A 24565-nucleotide genomic window follows, 5' to 3' on the forward strand; every position below is an offset into this window, starting at 1 on the left:
TTTGACATTTAAGGAGACGTAATACGTGGAATTTGAATACATGGATAAGAGAAAGGTGGGAGAAAAAGAGATTAGAAAGTGAGAAGTGTTGGGGAGAAAGAATGAAGAAAATAATTAAACATTACAAAATCAGGCAGCCTTTTAGGAGGCATGTGTTTCTTTTTTTTTCCTTTTGTAAAAATGTTATCGTGTTATTTTTGGGCTTCATTTCCAGGTAATATGTCTTGTAAGTATAGTATATTTTGAAACTAAAATTGTTATCTGTTTATCTTTTCCCAGAGTCAACATCCTGGAATGCTTTGTGTCATGAGAGTGTCACCTACATTACCAAGACTTAAAATTGATTTTATCTTTAGTCTCCTAAGTAAATATGCTACTGGCATAAGGTACACCCTGGACACATATTTGCATCACAAGCACCAACTTGAGGCCACCAATGAAGACGATGATGATACTAACCAGTCTGTGTCTTCCATCGAAGATGACTTTGTCACTGCTTTTGAGCAGTTAGAGGAGGAAGAGACTTCAAAACCATATAATGATGGTTTGTTCTTCACTAGATTTTTTTTCTTTAAATAGATAATTAAGGTTTAAAGTTCAGTTTTAAAAGTTTTAAGACAGATTGTTCAGTTGAAATTTATTTTGAAATTTGATCAAATTTAAGCATTGATAGCTTTTTTTTTCTGATTGAGGAATTAACTTTCTTGTGTCCTTTAAGGTCATTGTTACCTGGTTTTTAGTTTTGTCTTTCTTTTATTAGGCTGTACTGCTCAGACACTGTTTCCCTTATTAGTTTAACTGTTTGGAAAATGCCTAAGTTTAGACTTGAGTTAGCTGGCAGGGTCACCTAAATATTAGTGTTTCTAGCATGCAACAGCTTGCTAGATATTCCATAGACCAGGTATTCCTAGATGTGGGGTAGAATGAGAATATTTTAGTAATGGGTGAACTCCAATACTTGGCCACCTGATGCGAAGAGCTGACTGTTTGGAGAAGACCCTGATGCTGGGAAAGGTTGAGGGCAAGAGGAGAAGGGGACAGCAGAGGATGAGATGGTTGGATGGCATCACCTTCAATGGACATGGGTTTGGGTGTACTCCGGGAGTTGGTGATGGACAGGGAGGCCTGGCATGCTGTGGTTCATGGGGTCGCAAAGAGTTGGACACGATTGAGCAACTGAACTGAATACTTGCTCTTAAGTACAGCTTGAGATGAATCTGTTAATTGAGTGGTCCCAACCTTTTTTGGCAACAGGGACTGGTTTCATGAAAGACAATTTTTCCATGGAACTGGGGCAGGAAGGGGATGGTTTTGGGATGATTCAAGTGCCTTGCATGTATTGTACACGTTATTTCTAGTATTACTACATCAGCTCCACCTCAGATCATCAGGCATTACATCCTGGAGGTTGGGGATCCCTGTGTTAAACAGAATAGTATAGAAGATACTTATAATACAAATGAGTACTTCATGCTTCACGTCTACTTATTCCTGTTGATTTCAATCAATTAAAAAGTTCCTTTCAAGAATAATCATTTTATTCTTTTCCTCTAGGATTAAACATAATTGCACTAAGGAGCCAGTGTGATGCTGCTTCACAGACTATTTCAGGTCACCATTTGGATACCCATGGTTTCAGGGTTCTGGTTGGCTCTGAGCAGCAGAAGTCATTGACTAAATCTTCAACTTTAATAAACATTCTGGGACATAAAAAACTGCCTCCAGTGAGAACTTCGGTCACAACATCAGTCTCTGAGCCGTGGGTCCAGAGGAGTTTCTATAGGTCCTTTGCTGCTTCAGAGAAAGGTAGTGATGCCCAGAAACCATCGTTCTCCTCTTCTCCTGCCTCCTCGTCTGAATCGGAGTGCTCAAGTCCAAGTCCTGTTATTTTCTTGGATGAAGAAGGTTATCAAAAAAGTCTGAAAGCAAAACTTGAGTTACCTAAAATTCCTGTGACAAAAGATGATATTGAGGATTCAGACTCAGAAGTGAGTGAGTTTTTCGATAGTTTCGATCAGTTTGATGAACTAGAACAAACTTTAGAGACTGCTTGTCCGTTTCTGAAAGATCTTGCTGTAGGGAAGCCATCACAAAAGAAAGGGCACAAACATGAAAAATTGTGCTCTGTGACCGCTACTATGAATCCTCAAAAATTCAAGTTTGATCGGCCAGCTCTCCCAGCTAACATTAGGAAGCCAACTCCTCGTAAGCCAGAATCCCCTTACAGTAGCCTGTGCGATGCCCCAGACTCTCCCCGCCCCGCGAAGGCCTCAGGGGAAGACAGTGGTCTGTTTAGCCCGGTCCGCTCCTCTGCCTTCAGCCCTCCTGGGGGCTGCGCTCCAGCTGGGTGCTTCTGCCAAACAGACGCTGGTGGAGACAGGGCTCGTGAGGATCCTGACTCTCTCTATCACACCTGTGAAGAGTATGCACATAGCCTTTCCTGTGACGTTCTGGGCTCAGTGCTTCATAGCCAACATACTAATGCGACATCCAATCCTAATAGTATTAAAAAGGGAGAAAATAAAATGGTAGCTCTTCAGCATGGAAGCCTTGATCAAAAAAGTAAATCTAAAAATAAATCCTTAATGATTGATAGCATTCAGAAGTTTGCAGCAGATCTCGTGGAAAAAAGTTTTGGCAGTGCATTTAAAGACTTACAGAAAGGGGTCTCTTCTTGTACCAATGCCTTGTGCCAGTTAGCCATCAAATTGACGTCATCCATTTTTCAAATGGCGTTTAACGAACTGAGAAGGCAACGTGCTTTTTCGCTGAAAGAACGAGCCATTAGTGGCCTGGCTAGTTTTTTGGTGAGTGAGGCATTCTCAAATGCTTTAAAAGATCTGCAGTATGTAAAGAAACAGATCTTCACTAACACCGTCACTAGATTTGCTGCAGATCTTGCTGAAGAGCTTGTTTTTGAAGGCATCATGGAAGTGTGTCAGTTCTCGTATCCTCCAGCACCTGCCTCTCTGCAGGGTCGGTCATTTCACTATGAAGACAGAGTGGTGAAGTCCTATGCAAGAGATCTGTCTGAATCTGTAATACAGGAAGCGTTCATTGAGCTGTCTCAAGTTGATGTTACCTTCACCACAAAGGCAGCAGTTAGTGTTTCCCCAGAAAACATAAAGGATGTGAGCACAGAAGATGTAGTGCCAGTGACACAGACTTCTGTGTGTTCCCCTCCTTCTAACAGTCAAACAGGTATGGTGACAAAACCAGTGCAGGAGTATAAAAAGGAGTACACGGTGCAGCAGGCCTTGTTTTGTACTTCAGGAATTGTTACTTCAATACCAGTGCCCTTGGCAGGAAGTGCGCTTCTCCCATACCGTGTTTCTTCTAATTCGTATCAGACAAAGTCTCATCCATCATGTGATGATAGTCATTTGAATGGTGGTCCTACCCCGGCAGGTGTTGCCACGAAAAACAAAGAAGAGGAGCTAGCTTGTCTCAGAAATATTTGTTTACCTTCAGACCACAACCCTGGTAGCCAGAGTGAGGTGAAACCAACTAGTGATGTTGTTGAAACAGAAAGCTCTTCAAAGTTAACAAATGATCCTGTGATTATTAGCGATTTTTCTGCTGCAATGGTGCATACGATAGTAAATGAAACTATAGATTCAGTGACATCTTCCAAAGTTGCAAAAACAGAAGAACACACAGATTGTTTAACTCAAACAGGGAAGGGAAAAACCCCTTCTTTCTACTGGGATCAAGCAGCACTGCCACAGTGTGAGGCTAGCAAGAAGGACATGTTTGCCGAACGGTTATCTAAATCTATTATCAAACATTCCATAGATGAAAGCAAGTCAGTGATCCTAAATGTAGATAAAAATGTCCTCCGCAAGGAAGACTTGCCTGTTCCTGGAGACGAGTCACAGTTGACCTTGGAAGAGTTCCCCAAGTTTCCTGAAGCTCAAGATCATTTAACTCACTGTTCACTTTCAGAAGGAAAGGATTGTGTTCCAGAAGGTAAAGGTTCTGTGGCTCCTGGATTTTCTTTGGAGACACTACCACCTTGTCCAGCGGTGGCAGGCCAGAAACCCAATCTGAAGGAAATTGATAAGGACAAATCTGTGAAAAAGCAGAATCTGCATAATTCAGCCCTTGAGCCCTTGGCTTTGGGGCAGGAAAACTCTTTTCCCCATTCACATGCTTTCTCATCCACAGTGCTCACCTGTGTAGATGGTTTGCACGTGGAAGATAAACAGAAAATGAGAGATGGGAACATAATACCTGATACCCCTCCATCAACTCCTCTGGTTCCATCCCAGGCTCCTTCTGAGTGGGATATCAAGAAGTTAACCAAAAAACTTAAAGGGGAGTTAGCAAAAGAGTTCGCACCGGCCACACCACCATCCACACCTCACAACTCGTCTGTAAGCAGCTTGTCTGAAAATGAACAAAATGCAATAGAAAAAGAAGAGTTCATGTTGAAGCTCATGCGGTCTCTCTCAGAAGAAGTTGAAAGTAGTGAAGGCGAAGAGCTGCCAGAGGTGGACGTGAAGTCGGAGCCAGCGGGGAAGAAAGTTCAGTTTGCAGACGCGTTAGCGACACACATTGTTTCTCTTGCAACTGAAATGGCAGCTTCCCATTTGGATAATAAGGTGATTCAAGAAACCAGGGTGAAAAGCCCTTGCTTAAATGTGGAGAGTCAAAGAAGCCTATCTCCTGCTTTTTTAAATTGCTCAGATGAAAGCTTACAAGCATTATGCAGTTTTGCAGGTGATATGGCAGCAGAAGTCATTACGGAAGCTGAAAAAATAGCAAAAGTTAGGAGCTCTGTGTTTTTCAGGAGGAAGAGGAACAGTTGTGTTGATGGTGACCAAGATTATAGATCAGAAGAGAAGCTGGATGTAGAGGCTGTAGCACACCCAGGAAGAATAGATCCGTTTATTCTTCCTTTATCACCAAGTTCTTGTCTGTCAGGTCTAACATACAAGTATCCCAGCTGTGAAAGTGTGACAGATGAGTATGCAGGTCACATTATCCAAGTCCTCAAACAGGAAGGTGGCAGTGGTGAGTTAATAATGGACCAGTACGCCAACAGACTTGCCTATCGGTCTGTTAAGTCAGGATTACAAGAAGCAGCTAAAGCAGCCAAAGTGAAGTGTGGCTCCAAAATACTCCCTGTGCAAAGCTCACAGTTGAAAACCAATGATGAACTGTTACTGTTTTTAAATAAAGAACACCAGCAAGAAGCAGATAAAAAAAGACAAAGTAGAAGTAGTGGAAGTTACCTTCATAAAAACCAGACTTGTGAACGGACATGGGATATGTGCAGAAATGATTGCTCGGAACTACATAGTTTTTCAAACTCTCTTGCTCACAGCATCACAAGAGATGTTACAAAAGAGCTGATGGCATCGACAGGTGGCTTGCCAAAATCCTTAACAGATTCTTGCCTTTATGGAAAAAACGCATGTGATGAAGATACCGAGATTCACATTGGGCCAGAGTTTCCCAAGTCTCTTCAGCCTTCTTCACAGAATCACAGATTTTCTCAGAGTACAGGCAGCTTGAGTGGGTGTGGCTATGGAGAGACTGTTGTTCAAGCTATAGAGCAGTATGCTAACAAAGTCGTGGGTGACACTTTAGAGCTGGGTTTAGGATCTGCCATCTTCCACATGTCTGAAGCCGCAAAAGCGGTCGATAGGAACACAGAAAAGCTGCCACCTCTGGTGGGTCAGGCTTGCCGATACTGTGGCCGTAAAGAGCTCCATGACTGCACTGGAAATTTGTCTCCTCGCTTTCCCAGGCTGGATCTGCTTGCTGGTAGTAAGGCAGTTTCTAATTCACAACTTAGCAACTTCTATCAGAAATGTAGGATTTTTCATCTCGATGTCCCTCAGATTCACGTTGCTCTCGATAAGAAGACAGTGCTTGCTGAGAAGATAGTTGCTGAAGCGATTGAAAAGGCAGAGAGAGAGTTGAGCAGTACCAGCCAGGCAGCTGACAGTGGGATTGGACAGGAAGGCGTCAGCTTTGCTGAAAGCCTCAGCACAGAGATACTGACGTCAGCAGTGGTCAGTGCTGGACAGGCCATCAGCAGGTAAGCTTCAGATTTCTTTTGGGTTTTGCAGTAAAGAGTTACCTGGATTATTTATGTCTTAGAAAGATGTTCAGAAAGATGTGATTCTTTTTAATCCTAAATGAACAAAAAGAAATACTCCCTATTGTATTTGCATATCGTTTATATCCTCCCTGTTACTTTTCATAGACACTGTCTCGTTATCCCCCAGCAGCCCTTTGGGGGAAGGGAGGTATGAGGCATTTCCTAATTGGAAGGTGAGGCTTAGAGGAGATGGTCACCTTGCCGAAGTTGACACAGCTGTAGAGTAGGTAAGGTTGACTCAAGGAATCAGCTGGAGAAGTTCATACAGCCAATACTGAGTATCACCATATTAATGTACCACTCTGAGATGTTTTTATTTCTGTTCACAAAGTAATTTTCTTACAAAGAGCATAATTGAACGTGCCAGGCTTCTCTGTCCATGGGATTTCCCAGGCAAGAATACTGAAGTGGGTTGCCATTTCCTTCTCCAGAGGGTCTTACCCACCCAGGGTTCTGTGTTGCAGCTGGATTCTTGGCCAGTTGAGCCACCAGGGAAGCCCCATGAAGAAAGCATGGGGCTAAATAGTTCACTCCTGCCGCCACTCCTCTTGATAAGCGCTGTCTAGGGGACAGTTCTCTGTGACAGTCCTACAGTGTTGTGTGTTTCAGAGACTGTGCCTGTGCTCAGTGATCCTAACAGCTTAGTTCAGATTTTCGCTTTTAGCCTTCTCTCTCCCTGGGAAAGCATCAGGACTGACTGGTGTCATTAGTTTGTAGGATTATTTTTGTTAGTCTCATGGAAAGAGAAAATTTCTTGAGAAGGAATTTCATTGAGCCACATGGTAACCCAGGATATTTTAGTAGCTGTTGTCAATGCTGTGACAAGCACTGCCTCTTTTCTTGGCCATCTTAAGATAGGGAGATGCAGGGAACTAGTGCTAGGGGTGGCAGTGGGTAGCAGTAGGCGGGGGTGGGCGTGCAGTTTTGAAGAGGTAGCAGGAAGCAGCTCTAACAAAGTGACATTTGAGCAGTGAGACAAAGGTGAAGAGACAATAAGCTAAGTGGGAATCAGGGAAATGGGGTTCCCAGCCAAGGTTAGTGGGACTGCATGTTGGGGAAACAGCAGAGAGGCTTGTGTGGCTAAGGCGGGTGAGCCAGGGAGAGCGGGAGCCCAGTGGAGGGCATGAGAGGTTATCATACCAGATGCATGTTAAAAGGGTTTGGACTCTTATTTTGATTAATAAGAAGCCGCTGGAAGGTTTTGATCAGAAGACTAACACTTCCCCTCTTCATGTTTGAAAATATGGGGCAAGATTGGGGTATGGGGTTAAGAGACACAAACTACTATGTGTAAAATAAGCAACAAGGATAAATTGTATAGCATTGGGAAATAAATATAAGCCATTATTTTGTAGTAACTTTAAATGGAATATAATCCTCAAACATACTAAATCTCTGTGTTGTACTCCTGAAACTAATAAAATAATGTAAATCAACTGTGCTTCAACAAAAAGTTAAAACATCACTTTAAACTGTTAGTCAAGAATAAAATGTAGAAGGGGCATACATAGTAATTGAACAGCAAATGGAATTTCTTGTGAAGATAGAATAAAACTATGATGTAATTTTTTTTGTTGAGGAAAAAATGAGAGGGATTATGATCCATGTTCAGAGTCTTGAAGAGATTTGGCTAGTCTGACTGTAGCCTCGAGTGACAGTCTAGAATTCCTTGAACTACTTTTTTTGTTCTTAAAGCCATAAAAGGGGTAGTTTTTGGTACAAATAAAAATACTGTTTTACAAAGCAGATGTGGCAGACTTAGGCACTTGTGCTCCTTCATAATGTCCCAGTTGAAAATATGAACTGCTTTAAAGAGAATTTAAATAAATGATGTGCTTGGGATGGACCCATAATAGATGAACAGAGTAGGTTAGGAATATCAGTGGGTATCTCAATTAATTTTGAAATTAATAAGCTCTCCTGCCAAGTCTCTTTATTAGCAGACCCAAACAAAGGGTTAGATCGACCACTGGTCTAACTCTGAAGGTCCCATTTCTTGTTTTTGTCATCATTATTATCAAGTGGATATTCCTATTTATAATACAATTCAGAACCTGATGCTTTTGGACTTATTTTCTTTCTTTCTTTTTTCTAGTCCAAAGGAAACAGAAGACTTTCAGTCAGCTGAGTCTCTTGGTAGCCAGCAGATGCATCTCAGTATTGGTGAGGACAGTACTGGGAGCTGGTCTAACTTAAGTTTCGAAGATGAACACCAGGACGAAAGCAGTAGTTTTCACCATCTAAGTGAAAGGTAACTATGATTTTGCATGTAATTGTGTAGTTTAGGTACTCAGACTCCTCAGAAATAAGTTAAATTTATGTTGAATTTGATTTTAAAATTCTGAATTTGTAAACCTAACCATTATTATCATAGTGGATTTTGTTACAACGTTACTTCTAGCGGTTTGACATTTATTAAATATAGTAATTAGCTGGACTAAATTTCTTTGTGCCAGTAATTGAAAAGTATGTCATACATTTGATTTTATATGCGTCATGCTATACTTGGCCTTCTCATGAACTTTTGAGAAAAAAATTTTCTTTCTCACTTTAAAGGACCGGAAAAAGAATAGTTATCTATAAAAGACATCAAAATGGTCCTGTATTTTCTTGATATTAGAGTAGTAATTTTTTCTAGGGGAAGGATTCCTTACTTGTCCATTCAGGAGGACTAACTTGAGCAGTTATACTTGAATGACTGGAAATTCGTAGACTCATTACAAAAATACAGTATGATATAACGGAAGGCGCTTCATATATCATTCTCTCAGTTAACCTTGTTCCTAAAACCAGTTTTAGAATATTTTATTAATTATAATACAATTATTTCTTTTATTCGTAATGCCGTACAGACCTTCCTGATTAACCTATAAAATGTTACAAAATCTTTATTCACATTAAGTGATATTTGGAAATAGTAAACACTGACTATAGCTGAGCCTCGGGAGAGGAGGGGGTTTCGGGCAATATAGAAGGGACCCTGTGAAGCTCTGCAGAACAGACCCTTGGAATGGACTTACCAGGAGGGGGAGGGAAGAAGGGATGAGGAAGCAGAAGGAAAGGAAATGGCTTTTCAGCTGTTGGAACACATCATCTCAGGGTACTTGGTTTGATGCTTGGATTAACCAGTGAGTGTTAATATTTTTATATTTTTATTGTCACAGTTTTTAAAATGTGACACAAGCTGCCAGTATTTTACAAAATTTAAATCCAAAAAAAGGCAGTCTTTAAAACTGGTAGTAGGAAGTGGGGTAATGTCACAGATTATCACTTGGCCCTCTCCATAGCTTTAGAATGTTTACACTAAATTCTCTCACTTTGAGAAACAGGCTTCTAGAATTTCAGTGGGGTTGACACTGTTGCTTATGAAATCCTGGTGTTAAAGTGGGAGAACTTAGAGGCTAGTGGCCATAAAAGGACTGTAGCTGGTTGAACGACTGAATATGGAATGCTGTCCAATATGATGAAAAGAAGGGAAGTGCCTACCAGGGTCAGCCCTTGGTTCTTCCTCTTGTGTTATTTTATTGGTGGTGTAGAACACTCATTATTGGTGAGTGACTCAAAACAGAGATGAAAAGGTTATCCTGTTAACAGAACCAGGGTTCAGAAAGACCAAATCAGGCTGAGGCTAAACCAGTTGTGTTTAATGTGAGTAAATATCTTTAGGTTCAGAAAATTAATTACTTGAATGGGAAAAACCTGACCTGATAGCATTTTGTCCAGGAAAAAAAAAAAAAAAACCTGTGGTTTAATTGACCATAGAATTAATAAGAACTAATGATACTGTGTGAATTTAAGGTTCTGGCACAAAGAAAAACTTAGTGGGGCTCATTTAGGGTTGGTGTGCTTGCCTCCTAAAGATTAAGATTCACTGGGTCATTGGCAATCCCAAGATTTTGCATACTTGACAAGTGCCTCAGATGATTTTAAAGGAGACCACACTTAAGATACATGACTTTAGTATAAAAATGGGTAGAAATTTTAATTTTGTAATTTTTTTCTGTGCTTAGATAATCATTCTATTAATATAAGTAAATATGGTGTTTGAGATAATTAATTTTTTCTCTCTTTGGCTCACAGCTGTTTAACCATTCTGCATTTCCATATTTTCTCGTTTTTGGTTTGTCTGTCACCAGACTATGTGGCAAAATTGGTTTCATGGTTTAACACTAGAGCTATATTTGTTTGAATGTAATGCTGAAAAGACACTGATCAGTTTTAATTTTTATTCTGTAATGCATTATGGTTTGTGACAGTTGGATAGTGCTAATATGTACATGTTAATTATTGAGATAGCCTGGAAACTATTTAGGACTTTTAAATTAATCAGCCCCTTTTTGGTAACCTTATCAACATTTATTGATGCATCAAATATGATTTTATGTTAATTCATTTTTAGAACTCAGATTTTGTATTGCGTAAATATTTTTATAATTGTCTAGCCTACTATGGGAAAATACAGCTGCTTATCACTGCAACTAATGTGCTTACTAATTATTTACTAATTAAGCTAAGTAAGCACTATTTACTTACTAATTATAAGACTTTTTAAAAATTGCATGTTTAGATTTTAATCTGAAAAACTGAATTTGATTTTGTTTCTGAACACAGTTGCTTTTTGTGTGTGTCGCTTTGCCGCACTTGTAGAATGTAGTTGTGTTCTTCTGATTAGGCAGTGTAAGAAGGTATCCGTGGGGAGTTAGTGACTGGCCGATCTTTCAAGTGTAACGCTTGATTAGACCTTGGCTATGCAGTGTTCTGAAGAAAATGTGTGTTATTTGCCACCTGCTGAATTATACATAATGTATGAAATGAAGGTAATTGACATAATAATGAATATCTTAAAATCAGAATACATCTTTTCTCCCTGTTAGACGAGGTCTTCTTGGGAATATGTTTCAGTGTCTTCCTTCTCATCCTTTCCCCATCCTCATTCCCCACCCTGGCCATCACTGTGTGCACTCTGTAAAGACTCAGGGGAAAAAAAAGACTCGAGAGAAAGTTAACCTGTGTAAACTTTATCCAAACTGAAGAGCATTGGCTTTTTACAAATTATGTCCTAAGTTTTGCCATAGATGTTAATTTCATTGTGAAACTTTTTTGTTCTTCCTTTCATTTACTCTCCTAAAAGTCATTGTCTGAATCTGTAAAATAAATATAAATTTAGAATAATTTTCATGAACTGCTGAGGACAAGTAAGAAAACTCCCTAATCTCTGAAGCTGTTGAACACCTTGTGTAGTAGCTACGATGGTCTTCACATAACTCCACGGATGCTGTGCCCACTGAGGCAGCTTCAGAACATCCTCAGTTATCAGTGATGGACACCATTCCAAGGAAAACCAGGGTTGTTTTTACCATTCATTTTCTAGTTCAGCTCTGTTCTTTTCTTCCTCTGGCAGTAATGGTAACAGCAGTAGCTGGAGCAGTCTTGGTTTAGAAGGAGATTTGTATGAGGACAATTTATCCTTTCCAACATCAGACAGGTTGGTCCAGTCCAGAAATCTAAACACTGATGAGTCTTTCACCACTAATGCATGATATCATATTCTTAAAAGAATGTGGGTTAGAGTGCCAACATGTGTCAACCTGCTTTTCTCCTATCTTTGACATGATTCTGCTTGACAAATTTACATCTAATGAAAAAATTCAACTCTGCTAAGATACGACTGACACCTAATTATAAAATGTGTTACTTTTATGCATGCGTTGCACTGCTTGCTATTTTTCATTCTACCAATTACTGTTTCATTAAAAAGAGCTTGCTTCCTACAGGATTTCTGTTGTTTTTTTTTTTTTTTTTTTGTTTGTTTCTGTATATAGTTTTATTTCATTTACAAGAAAAGTATAGGAAAAAATGTGTTTTTAACTGCTAAAAATATACAAGTGGCATCAACTGAAGCACTGATAAATAATTATTCATGGCATTCTGTGATATTCAAATGCTGTGTTATCTAAAGCCAAATTAGCATACTTCGGCTTTAAATTATTTTAAATTTTATTATGTAATTACTTGACACTCTGTATATCATGGTCAGGTAGAAATTCTGTTACTGATAACTTCCCTTTAGGCATCATTGGCACTTGAGATTTTAACATGAAATGGTGTGAGAAGCAAAGCTTCCTTTTTTATTGTCATTTCTCCCCCCTTTAAATGTCATATGTCATATTGTAACATTCATTTTTTGGTCACATTTTAAGAATTGGCTTTAATACCATTATTAATTAAAGTTTTTTCTTTTTAACTGCTTCTTTTGCTTCATTTGGTAAGTGATGGGCCGGATGATGAAGAAGAGGAGCATCAGACTGATGTGGAAGGTAACTGGCTGTTTGTTTTTTAAAGTGTTTGCCTGTTTTTTGTATAAGGTTCTTTAGGAAAGTCTTTAATATTTGTGCATTTTCATCAAATAGGCACTGCATTATTGCTGAGTTATCAGGGTTTTTAACATTACAAAACAAATTATTTTTTGTTTTGTTTAAATTCATTAATTCATTTGCTATTTTACTAGACTCGGAACATTCAAACAATATAAACATACCAAAAAAAAAGACATTTATAAGAACCTAGATGGAGCCCTATCAGATGGGAAGTACTAACTGAAGACTGTTAATAATAACAGAAAAAAAATCATTTTATAATTCCATAATGGTTTTTCTTCCCCCTTCCCTTTTGGTTATTAATGTCTTTTGAGATCCCTTCAACACAATATTACTCATTTAAACTATTCAATGTAACTTGAAATTATTTATTAGAACAAATGTTGATTTATATTTAAATTGTTTTCCATTAAAATTACAGAAGTTTGCAATTGAAGTAGACCCAGGAGAAGTTCTTGTCTACATTTCTTATTACACAGATAATACAGGAATTGAAAGATGAAGAAATATTCCAAATCAGGGCATTCTTGAACTAATCTATCCAGTGTCAGATCTTTTGCTGAGCAGCTTGTGTTATTTGATTGTTAAAGTAAAAGGAGGGGTACTCATCAGTGTAAAGACCGAACTACATTAAAAGAAGTATTCAGTTATTTGAGGGAGAAACATATAATAGTCTCTTCATATAATTATTTTGTTTAAAATATAAAATTCTTATGAGATATAAATGTTATAATTATCACATGTCAATTTGTTTTCCTTTCAAACTAGTTATTTCTAGAATTAGTGTTTGATGTCAGTCTTATAAAAATCATAAATAAAAGATATTTTTAAACCAGTTCTCCCTTCCATTAGTTCCAGTCTTATACTCACACATATATTTGAAGAATATACTTACTCATTTCTTCCTTTAATGATCATGGTTCCAAATATGTGAATACTAGAGTTCTGGAATGTGATTTGTAATTCTTAATTAAATATATTAGAATGTCTTAAGCGAATCTCAAAAACTTCTCATTAACTTCATTATATTTAGATGGGTGTTGAGTTTTTTCCCAAAAATCTTATTTTCCCTTAATTCTGAAAATACCGATAATGTCTTCTATAGAGTGGCATGTAAGAATGTTCATGTTTAGACATTAGTTTTTGAACAAGTGATTCTTTAATCATCTCTTTAGAAATAGGCAACAGAAAATTGTAGGAACACATTTCTTAAAATGTACTTTCTACCTGGGTTTCTAGTTTGTTTTATTACCAATTGTATTTTTTTGTTTAGAAAGGTCATGTATCAGTTTTGAGTCCAAATCCTCAGACCTAAGATTATTATTTTAGTTTTAAAACCACTCCTAAGTAGCCATTTTTCATATAGGGTTTCTGGAAGTAAGTTTTTCTCTCATCAGATACAAAGTAGGGGTAAAAAGGGAAAGTAAAAGTGAAAGTCACTCAGTCCTGTCAGACTGTTTGAGACCCCGTGGATTATACAGTCCATGGAATTCTCCAGGCCTGAATACTGAAGTAGTAGCCTTTCTTCTCCAGGGAGATCGGGCAGTAGTTTTAGAGTTTTTGATAGACTGTTTGTTTGTTTATACTTAGTTGCTCAGTCGTGTCCAACTCTTTGCGACCCCATGAACTGTTGCCCCCCTAGGCTCCTCTGTCCATGGGATTCTCCAGGCAACAGTACTGGAGTGGGTTCCATGCCCTTCTCTGGGGGATCTTCTCAACCCAGGCATCGAGCCCAGGTTTCCCACATTGTAGGCAGATTCTTTACCATGTGAGCCAGCCAGGGGAGAATATTTGCTTTATTTTTTGCCGACTAAAAACAATTCAGAATTATGGAAATCCTAAGGCAACAAGCTTTATTTATTTATTTATTTTTGTTTGTAGTTGGAAGATGTCAATTCTTTCTCTTTTCACTAGAGTTGAATGACCTCTCTTAGAGATCACTCTTAGGTAGCCAGACACCCTGAACTGAAAAATCTAGTGGTACAGAGAAACTTTCAACTCCATGACCTCTGCAGAATTTATAGAATGGCCCAAAGACTGTTGTTTGCCAGACCCATTTTTGATTGAGAATCAGAGTGTGGAAAGGAAGGAAATGATAATACATTTATTTTAAGAGAATAGCATGAACCAATTTTTTAAAATGAAAAATCTTACAGGTCAGTAGGAACCCTAAAAATTAGTAGTGGTCTAAAATGCCCTGCCAACTGTAAAAAAAAAACTCAGGGACATTCACCAGCAAATGTCCGTTAATGGTGCAAATTGGTGCGGTGTCTGCCCACATGCCCCCTGCCTGCCTCTTGTTGGGGAGGCCCGGGCCTCAGCACTGCTGGTTTCTCAGCCACCACTAAGCAGTGGTATTCAACACGGGATATTGGTTTAGTTTTGTAACAGAGATTCCTCTTTTTTTATGTTGAAAACATAGTTTTTATTAAAAAAAATAAATAAATTGAGAATAGTGTCTTATAAGAGTGTATCAGAGAAGTCCCTGGTTTGTTTTTGTGGATGTAAGTGGTTGCATATGACTCCCCCACCCCTGCCCATATTTTGCCTGAAAAGTGAAGTGATTAAGAGCATGGAGCCAGATTGCCAATGTTAATATCCTGACTCAGCTGTGTCCCAGCTGTGAGATTCTTGGTCTGTCTCTCCCCCTGATCCCTCACCTATAAAATGGGATGAAAGCGGTTCCTTCCTCCTAGGGTGCTTGTGAGGGGTGAGGGAGTTGTTGTGTCTAAAGAGCTTAGAAGAGCTCTTAGGCTATAATATGTGTGATCCAAGTATTCACTCCTGCTGCTGTGTCTCAGAAAGCTTTCTGAAAGTCCATTTAATATATTTATTTGTTTTTTGATTGTAATTGTAGCATTTTAGTTTTATTTGCCATACCTGTGGATTATGTTTTGACATAAATTATGGCATTTGTGAATTGCCAGTTGAATTCAGTGCCTCAGAATAGAGTTTTGCACTGTGCTGTCACACATGATCAAACTATTTCTTTATTTTAGCATTATTTTGCCCTTTCAAAGGAATGCTTTAGTTGGTGTTATGGTGCAAAAAGGATGATTTTTTTGGAAAATTCCTTGGAATTTTAAGAAATGGAAAATGCCTTACCTATCCTTAGAAACCAGTGTACTGAGAGTTGAATTGATTTCACTGCATGTTGCTTAAAAATTTAAATTTTAGGTTTGGAGCAAGATGGAAAGACTCTGCTAATTACGAATATTGACATGGAGCCATGCACAGTAGACCCCCAGCTAAGGATTATTCTTCAGTGGCTTGTTGCTTCTGAGGCAGAAGTTGCAGAACTTTATTTTCATGACTCTGCGAAGAAGGAGTTTATGCAAGTAAGTGCCTGCCTTGTGGGTGGGGGGGAGGGCGCAGCGTATGCCGCCCTGTGTCACACAGTTGGTCTGATAGGCGCCCGCTGATGGCAGTGGGCAGGTGCGTGGGCATTAGAGTCCAGGGCGTGCGCTCAGATGTTGGCTCTGCTGCACTCTCGCAGTCTGGCCTTGGGCAGGCTCACCAGTTGCAGTCTTTTTCTCTGGGCTGTGGAAATGAGCATAGAATTTACCTGGCAGAGGTTTGTGAGGATTAGATATAACACTGTTAAAAGGTGCTTAATCCAATGCCTGGCACATCCTAAGTCCTCAAAGCTGGGTGTCTTGAATAAAGCATTTTATGTGCTCATATGAAAAGATAGAGTTATTATTTGTACTTAATTGATGCATAATTATGTCTCTTCTTCTGTTAATCCAGTGTCATTAGTATGAGAAGCTAGCATAAGCAAAAGCCAGTAAAGGATTATAAACATTTAATAAGGGACAGTAGTTCACTTTGAGCATTTAATAGGGTTCTAATAATAAAACATTCAGATTAGGTGCATTAATAGAATATTTTTATTGATAATTTACTGTGTACCAGTTACATTATTAGCCAAAATTTTTAGTTTGCAGCCTTAAGGTTTTTGTCCAGGACTTTTCTTTATCAGAACTTTCATTTAATCTTACTATATAATGTAGAGCAGTTCAAAGAATAACCAATATAAAATGATTAATAATAACAAAAAAGGAATTGTCAAGTTACTCTTGATTTCCAGTTCAGAATTTACAAAAATATTATTGAAAGAAGTATGTGAAAAAGATATATAAAAGAATGATTTTTGTATTTTGTTTTTATTTAGACTTCTTGAATTTTTCCAGCATAGTTTCTGTTTAGAGGCAGAGGGAGAAAATAAGACAGAAAGGGGATGTTCAGGAAATGAATTGTCAAGGGGAAAGAATGGGTCGGAAAAGTGTTAGAACTGACTATATGGAGGGAGGCAAGCATTTTCAAGTCGTTTAGTCTTGGATAAATTGAGGGCTGAGGAAGGCCTTAGGCGGAGCTGAGTGTAATGGTGCTGAGGTAAGGGAGCCGCATCCCCACATGACCTAAGAAAACATTCTTACAGTTCCTCAGAAAGTCAAACACAGCATCATTATATAACCCAGCAATTCTCCACCTAGGTCTGTACCCAAGAGGAATGAAAACATGTCCAAGGCAGTGTTATTCGCAATAGGCCAAAAGTGGAAACATCCTAAATATCCATTAACTGATGAATAAAACGTGGTCTGTCCATGCAGTGCAGTGTTGTCTGTCAGTAAAAAGGACTGAAGTAGAGACATGCTACACCCTGGAGGTGGAGGACCCTTGAAGTCATGCTAAGTGAAAGGAGCCAGGTCACAGATGGCCATATATTTTGTGATTCCATTAAAATGGCCAAAAAAGGCGAACCTATAAACTGGAAGTAGATTAGTGATTATCTTGAGTTTACGGGGTTGGGAGGAATGGGCAGTGATTATTAACAGGTATGACTTTTTTTGGGTAATAAAGGTATCCTAATGTTTGTGGTGATTCAACTCTGTGAATTCACTCAAAATCATTAGCTGGTCTGTTTTAAATGGGTGCATTGTGTGGTATGTGAATTATATCACACTAAAGCTATTTTTGAAAAGGTTAAGCATATTTGTATTACAAACAATTAGTTTTTGTAGAACTAAATAGGAAAAAATCTGAGTTGAAGACATGTTCAGATTAGTGATAGTTTATTTAAACCTGTATTTTTATACTTAAAAAAATGAGGTATAATTGATATATAACACCTTATTAGTTTCAGGTGAACAACATAATGATATTTGTACATATTACAAAATGATTGCCATAATATTTATTTACTTTTTTTCTGAAACATGAACATTTCTTATGTGTTTCTGTTGAGGCTGGAGTGCGTATTCCAGGGGAGAAAGCCACACTGTAGGTTGTGGAAGGAAAATCCACATCCTTTTATTAATCTTGACATCGTTTTTATTATTTTATGTTACCAGTTGAGGGTGTGGCAGATGTATTTAGTTCAGTTCAGAGTTTCCCGTAGAGATGGAGCCTCTCCACGCCCACACAGACACTGTGCTGAGTGAGGTTTGTGGGGTTCTGGCTCCCGCAATCCCAAAGTGTCACTCTGTGGAGGAGAGTATTTATAAAAGCCAGGAAGGAAAAATGTTTAATTTGTGTAAAGACTGGCGGTTTAGGGGAGAATACCTTGTTATAACTGGGAAAGAGTATTTTGCTGCAAACAGCAGTTTCATCCAGTGTTATAAATAAAAATGAAAACTTTATTGTTAAAAAATTGCTTTCGGTTAATGTTTGGCTTATCTTCCTTTTTTACTAGCTTTCAAAACGGCTACAGGAAAAAGGCTGGAAGGTGGGAGACCTCCTGCAGGCCGTGCTTAAATACTATGAGGTGATGGAGAAGATGTCCAGTGAGGAGAGATGCAAGTCCCTGTTTGATTGGCTCTTGGAAAATGCATAGAACAAACTCCAAACCAGTATATTTTATTATTTGTTTTGGGAGAGGAAGAAACAGATAAAGATGCATAGGGTAAAATTTGAGTAGTGAATATTAACATTCAACGTGAATTGGGAGGAAAGTAAATAGCGCTTATTAAGTGTGTTGTGTCATCATATGGTATATATAGTTCATGCTTTCGTAATCTGTCAAATATTATCTTCATTTATTCTTCTGTACACATGTGCAGTGTGTTAAGACCCTAAGAACATGAATTTGAAGGACGAGCTGACTGTGAGACTTTCAGGAACATTGACTGACGGCATTCTTTTTGCGTCCAAATAGTGCTGCTAGAAATTGCACTGCGGTGGCGGAAGGTGGGTTCCAGGGATAAAGAGTTACAATTTTGCTCCTTTTCAAGCAAATGGTTTCCTGTTAATAACAAATCTGACATCGAAAAAACAGCATTGAGGCTAATTTATTTTTCTGACATCTTTTTCTATTTTTAAAGGTCAATTTTATTTTCATGGTTCAGCTATTGTTATTTTTTTGAATCCCCCTAGTTGTTTAATTTCTTATAAACAGTAGTTTAGGTTTCTATAAATACTATAAATGATAGTTTCCCAAGCCTTTCATTAAATGATCTTATTTGCTAATGTTGCCAATTGCTCTGGCATGAAAGTGAGTGAGTGTGTGTGTGTGTGTGTGTGTGTGTGTGTGTGTGTGTAAAGGAGAACTTTAACCTTGCTAGTGGTGGGTGCCCTCTTTTATTTCACTCTTTTCTGGTTACAAACCCACTGTTAACATTAAAAAGGTGCTTTAAAATAAAATGTCTACAAAGATTGTGCAGTAAAAATTTTTCTTTTTTGACTATTTTGAGTCCCCAACTTATTCTTTAAGTGAAAATAAAGGTGCAAAACATGTTGAAATTTTAAAACTTAATGTTCATTTGGAAATGCATTTAGAGAAGCCCAATAATTGTTTTCTCTGTTGGGATTTTGAAAAAATCCTTTAGCAAGGATTTTAAAATTAAAACTCCACTTTAGCCAGGGATAAGCTTTTTCTAGAAAAAAATGGGACTTTCCCACCAACCCCTTCCCCAGTAAAATGTATCTACTATTTTGTAAAGTCCTCTGATACGGTCTTTCTTGGGCTCTGCATTTTGTACCACTTGTCTTTAGTAACTGTGAGTTGACTTGAATAGAGGACCAGGATTGTGTTTTATATGAGGGTATGTGCGTGTGAATTTTTGGTTCTTCCATTAGCAGATTTTTAATTGAGAGGAAATCATTTTTTTGTTGGAGGCTTTGGTTTTGCTCTCACTTTTTCTTTTTTTCCTGAGAACTGACTCTTCTGGAAGCTGCACAAAGTATTGAGGACAGTAGCACCTGCCAGGGGACAAGGAACAGGGCACTTGGATTGATTTGAATTATAGTTATGGCAGAGAAATAATTGCTTCTTAAGAAAAATGCCAAAATCTATTTAAATGTTTTGAGGTTACACTTATAGAAGCTTCTATTTTTCTCAATTTAAGATGAAGAAATAGAACAGGCCTTAAAAATAAATTTTTCTAAAGTTTCTTCGGGTATTTTTTAAGGTTGGAGAAATGTAGGAAATGTATGTAAGCAGAATTGAGTCTGTCTTTAGCTTCTTAGAATTTGATCTGCAGCAGCACTGGACTAGGTTCTTAATTGTTAGGAAGCAGGTTATATAACATAAATTAATTGATTATTAAGCTTAGGTTGAATTTTTACAAGTATATAGCTATCAAATTGTGTTTGGTATCTTTAGTGTGTGTACGGGTGTTATTAACAGCAGTTCTGAATTTCTTTTAAGCTAAAATGACAATATGTTCTGTAAAACTCTACTTGAAAATGTTGATTTCCTGTATGGTAAGGTTTTCCTCCTGTCTTTGTTTTTGTTCGTTTTCTGGAGCTGTGCTGGATTCCGAGTTCCCTGTTCAACCACTGTGGCCCAGCAGACCAGTCCTTGGACACTAGCGTGTATAGTACTGATCACAGTGGAGCTCCACAAGTATTGGTTCAGTGCAGGGATGTAGAGAAAAATGTTAAACATTGGTAAATGTGAAAAGAAGCGGGAGTTAAGCTTCCTTATATAGAGAGAGAACTTTGGAGTTTAGTATCTTTAATCAAGAACAGTCTAAACTTACTTTGTTTAAAGGCACTTTGTGATTTTTCCAAAGATGTAGATCTATTTGGTTGCTTAGCCTTCAGAACAGATCTGTTTGTTGAGGATGACTCTGTCTTATTTTGTTAAAAATCTATTTGATGTAATTTTATTATGATACTGTAATAGTGCCATTCTGCATCCTTTGGCCCTTATGAAATATCATGTCTTATTCAGAACTGTTAAAGTTGTGATGTGCTTTGGGTTGAATTTTCTGTTTTATCAGTTTCAGAACCATTGAAGAACTGTGAAAAAAAAGTGAAGGAGGACTTGGACGGGGTTTTTAGAATATTGTTTCAGACGGAACTTTTTTTTCCAAGCCAAGTTTAAAATTCCATTTATATTTGGGGTATTAACTCATTTTGATTTTGATTTATTTCCTGATTTTCACAGAAGGAATGATTCATTTATAAATCACAGAAGAAAATTACAGTATCTATGGGATGGTTTAACACAGTTTAATGGTTTAATGGAGTTTTAAAATCTTTGAGAACATTTACTTAGTGAATATATGTGATAACATCTTCATAGTTTGACAACCATTCCATTTACCCTTTTAGATATTTGATATGAATTAATTCAACTCATAATACTTTCATTTTGCTTAAATAAAGGTTTTATTTTGCTGGTAGGACAAGTTAGTTAGTTATTAAATGCACCAGGTATAAAGTAAAAGATGGTTTACCCACGTGGTTTTAACATCATGCACATTCCCCAGATGCAGTGTTTAACCTTGACTCATTACCAGGGTGTAGATTCAGATTAGTAAATATTACTCTATCACAATTAAAATGATCAATTTCCCATCAGTCTGTTGCTTTAAATTTTTTTTTTTCTAAGGGAAACTTTCTACAGAATTAAGAAAAATAATAATGCATCCATATTCAGGGTGTATGGAAAATCCTTTCCATTTCAAACTCTGTCCACCCGTCACCAGCACAAGAGAAGTAGAGCTCCCCTGGGAATTACAAAGCTGTGTTCAAGTGAAATGTGTTTTTTCTCACTCTTGTTTGAGGCCCTGCATACATTGACTCACCGTATTCCTGCTCTGGAGATGCAGATGCAGTGTTGGTCACACTTGTCACTTTATTTAATTTATTTTTTTCTTATCATACGTGTACATTCCTTTCACATGGGTAGAATCATAGTTCTAGAAGTTCATTGTTTTGTTTTTTTGTTGTAATGTTTGAACACTATTTAATATCAGATTTTAATATTGCTGGATTTGCTACCTTTTGTTACTTGTGCAGTGTTAATAGTAATAATTCACATTCTTGTTTAATATACCAGCTATGAAGCAAAAGCAGCTTTGAATAATTATAGCTGTTTGACTGTGCTGAATTATTCCGTTAAGATCTTGTATAACAGTAACTTTTTTCTTTTGCTTTTTCAGTAATTTGTTCATTTATCAAAATATGAACTTCAGGATGCACTAAAATTTTGTTTTTGCAGTGGCTCAAAAATAAACATTTCAGAAATTACCTTTGTGATCATTTGCAATCAATTGTTCTTTTACTTTTTCCAGTTGTTTAAGTCTGTGATCTTTCTCTCCCAATTAAGAATTTCCCAATAAACTTAAGAGATGCCTGACTTTGGTTTTCAATCTGTAGTATCTTGTTAACACACTCAATACTGAAGTAAAACAAAAGCATAGAAGGCACATCAAACAACCTCTGTGTTTCTAACATGATTTTAAAGAAGAATGGAAGCTAGAGTATTTTTAATTGGACACTGAATCCTAAGTTCTTTCTCGAGTTCCTCTGAATGCTGACAGGATGACTTGACAGGCTATTTGCCTTTTGGATTTTAGTGCAAAGTGAGTATTGTGATTGCCTTGAATGTAAGTGTGTTAGGGAATTCTCCAGCCTGGACTGAGCACTTCTTCTGCAGGATATAGAGATCAGACCTTTGTTATGCTATATAGCATCAGGCACTTCAAAGCTAGGTGCTTGATTATTTATTACTAATGGAATTTGATGTTAAGTGTCTTCAGCCTTGGAATTAGTGATTTTCTAGCTTTTCATGAATGTTTCAAAATGTTAGGAAATAATGATCACATATAATGGCTTGGGTATGAGTACATCTCAGGAACCAAGAAAACAAAATGCTCTGAAATGGTATTCTTTTGACTGTAATTCCAGAGAGGAAAAAGATTTCAAAAGGAATGGGACCTTGTGACAAATGACATTTGAATAACTTTGCAGCATCATTTACAGCAGAAACAGTAAAGAGTTTAGGAAGTTGCATTTTGGGAGTGCAGTGGTGGTTGCATTTTTTTCTCTTACCATTTGTGATCTGTTTTTTAGCTGGGATAAGGAGGGAGGATGAGAGACAAATGGTCTACCTCACAAACTACCTACAAACTACCTCACATTTAAAATATGAAAGATGGGAGAGCCACATATCCCAGGGTGAATATACTGTTGGTGCTATTATGCAAAGAGGGTTGGAGTAAAAACCTAAGAGCCTTTAGCAGCATCATTTACAGCAGAAACGAGTTCAGGAAGGCTGCCTCTTTGGGAGTGGAGTGGTGGTTGTATTTTTTTTCTCTGTCCTTTGTAGTTTTGTAATCACCTGACTCATTTTACTTTTGTGCTCTGGAGCAAGAAGGGTAATATTTTAGATTGGAAAGAGATGAGACATTTCAAGAGGATTGAAGCTTCAAATTTGACGTTTTAGGTCTTCCTGCCTCTCTCCGTCATCCACCCCATGTCATCTTTTAAACAGACACTTTGATTTTTTAGTTTAGAGCAAGGGATTAAAACTGGACTCCTGTGTTCTGGATTCAGCCCACTGTTAAGCTTCTGCTTTGGTCCAATGTGAGATCTGATTTTTAAAACAATTGCCAACGCTTAAAAATAAGGAGATTTCACATTTAAATAGGTTCTGTATTTTAGTGTCTCTTGAAGCGTTGGATGCCCTGGAGTACTGACGGGGGGCTTCCAGGTGCTGCTAGTGGTGAAGAAACCCGCCTGCCAGTGCACAAGACACGAGAAACACTGGTTTGATCCCTGGGTCAGGAAGGTCCCCTGGAGGAGGGCTTGGCAACCCACTCCATATTCCTGCCTGGAGAATTGCATGGACAGAGGAATCTGGTGGGCTACAGTCCACTGGCTCGTAGAGAGTTAGAACAGTCGACTGAAGCGACTTTGCACACACACATGCTCTGATTGGACTCCCGTGAGGCAGCAGTTTGACAGGAGCTGCATAGTGGTTGCCCCTGTGGTCCAGCCTTGTGTTTCTCTTGGCCTGTGGCCGGACATGCTTCACTCTGCTCACTTGTGTTGCCTGCTGGGGCCCTATAGGTGTTAGAGATGCAAACTGACTTAAAGCAGATGATTTACTTGATGTGTTTAGAAAATCTGAATGATTCTCTAGCAGCTCTTCACCTCTCTAGGATTGTGCGGATATGGGAAGGAGAGTCTGGAAATGACAGACTTGTTGACTTTATTGCTCTTGAACAGAGAACAGATCCTAATTATTAAGAGCATGTAGAGATGAAAGAAGGGAAAGCCAGCCTGGGTTTACCAGGAGCAGATTCAGGTTTACATTTCCTTTTTCAACAGAACTATCTGGCGGGCATGATGGAATACCAGAGATACAGTATCTATTTTAATGAGGTGTTTTATATGGAGAAAGGAATGACAAATTGTGGCTTCCTGACTTTTTGAGATGGCACAACAGTTCAATTAGTCTGCTCAACAGTTGTGTGCTGAAAGAGAATAACTTCAAAGTGCTGGTTAACCGTCAGATCTAGAAATTCATATTTTTCTAAGCTATTTTTCAAGAGTGATCATAAAAATTAAAGTAACTTCCAATAGACTGAAAGAGTTTATGTTTACCTCTGCTGAGAAGAAAAACTACTGAAGTGGATACTATTTTCCTAAGAAGGAAATTGAACTCTAAAGAAACAGGGTTAGCAACATTTTAAAAAATAGTTAGAAAATGAAAGGAGCCACCCAAATGCAACACTTGTTCACATAATAATCCTATTTACCTTTATGGCAAACATTCCATGTCATCGAATCCAGACATCAATCTTGTTATGATTCCTATTTTTCCTATGAGAAAATTCAG

The 24565-nt window shown here is 38.0% G+C and overlaps 1 protein-coding gene across 6 annotated transcripts in view; it reads left to right on the forward strand.

Annotated features, from left to right (window-relative positions):
- Window positions 1-19143, forward strand: part of AKAP11 (A-kinase anchoring protein 11) — a 46018-nt gene extending 26875 nt beyond the window's left edge. For 5 of the 6 annotated variants that reach the window (XM_020905948.2, XM_070471186.1, XM_020905944.2 and 2 more), the window contains exons 6-12: window positions 280-544; window positions 1555-6049; window positions 8208-8363; window positions 11514-11597; window positions 12383-12429; window positions 15667-15827; window positions 18185-19143. In XM_020905948.2, coding sequence (XP_020761607.2) covers window positions 280-544; window positions 1555-6049; window positions 8208-8363; window positions 11514-11597; window positions 12383-12429; window positions 15667-15827; window positions 18185-18325 — 5349 coding nt within the window. In that variant the 3' untranslated portion in view covers window positions 18326-19143. The remainder of the gene's footprint in view (window positions 1-279; window positions 545-1554; window positions 6050-8207; window positions 8364-11513; window positions 11598-12382; window positions 12430-15666; window positions 15828-18184) is intronic. The other variant, XM_020905949.2, reaches the window with a different exon arrangement.
- The last annotated feature ends 5422 nt before the right edge of the window (window positions 19144-24565 follow it).

The sequence above is a fragment of the Odocoileus virginianus genome, chromosome 8, assembly GCF_023699985.2.
Source record: "Odocoileus virginianus isolate 20LAN1187 ecotype Illinois chromosome 8, Ovbor_1.2, whole genome shotgun sequence".
NCBI lineage: Eukaryota > Metazoa > Chordata > Mammalia > Artiodactyla > Cervidae > Odocoileus > Odocoileus virginianus.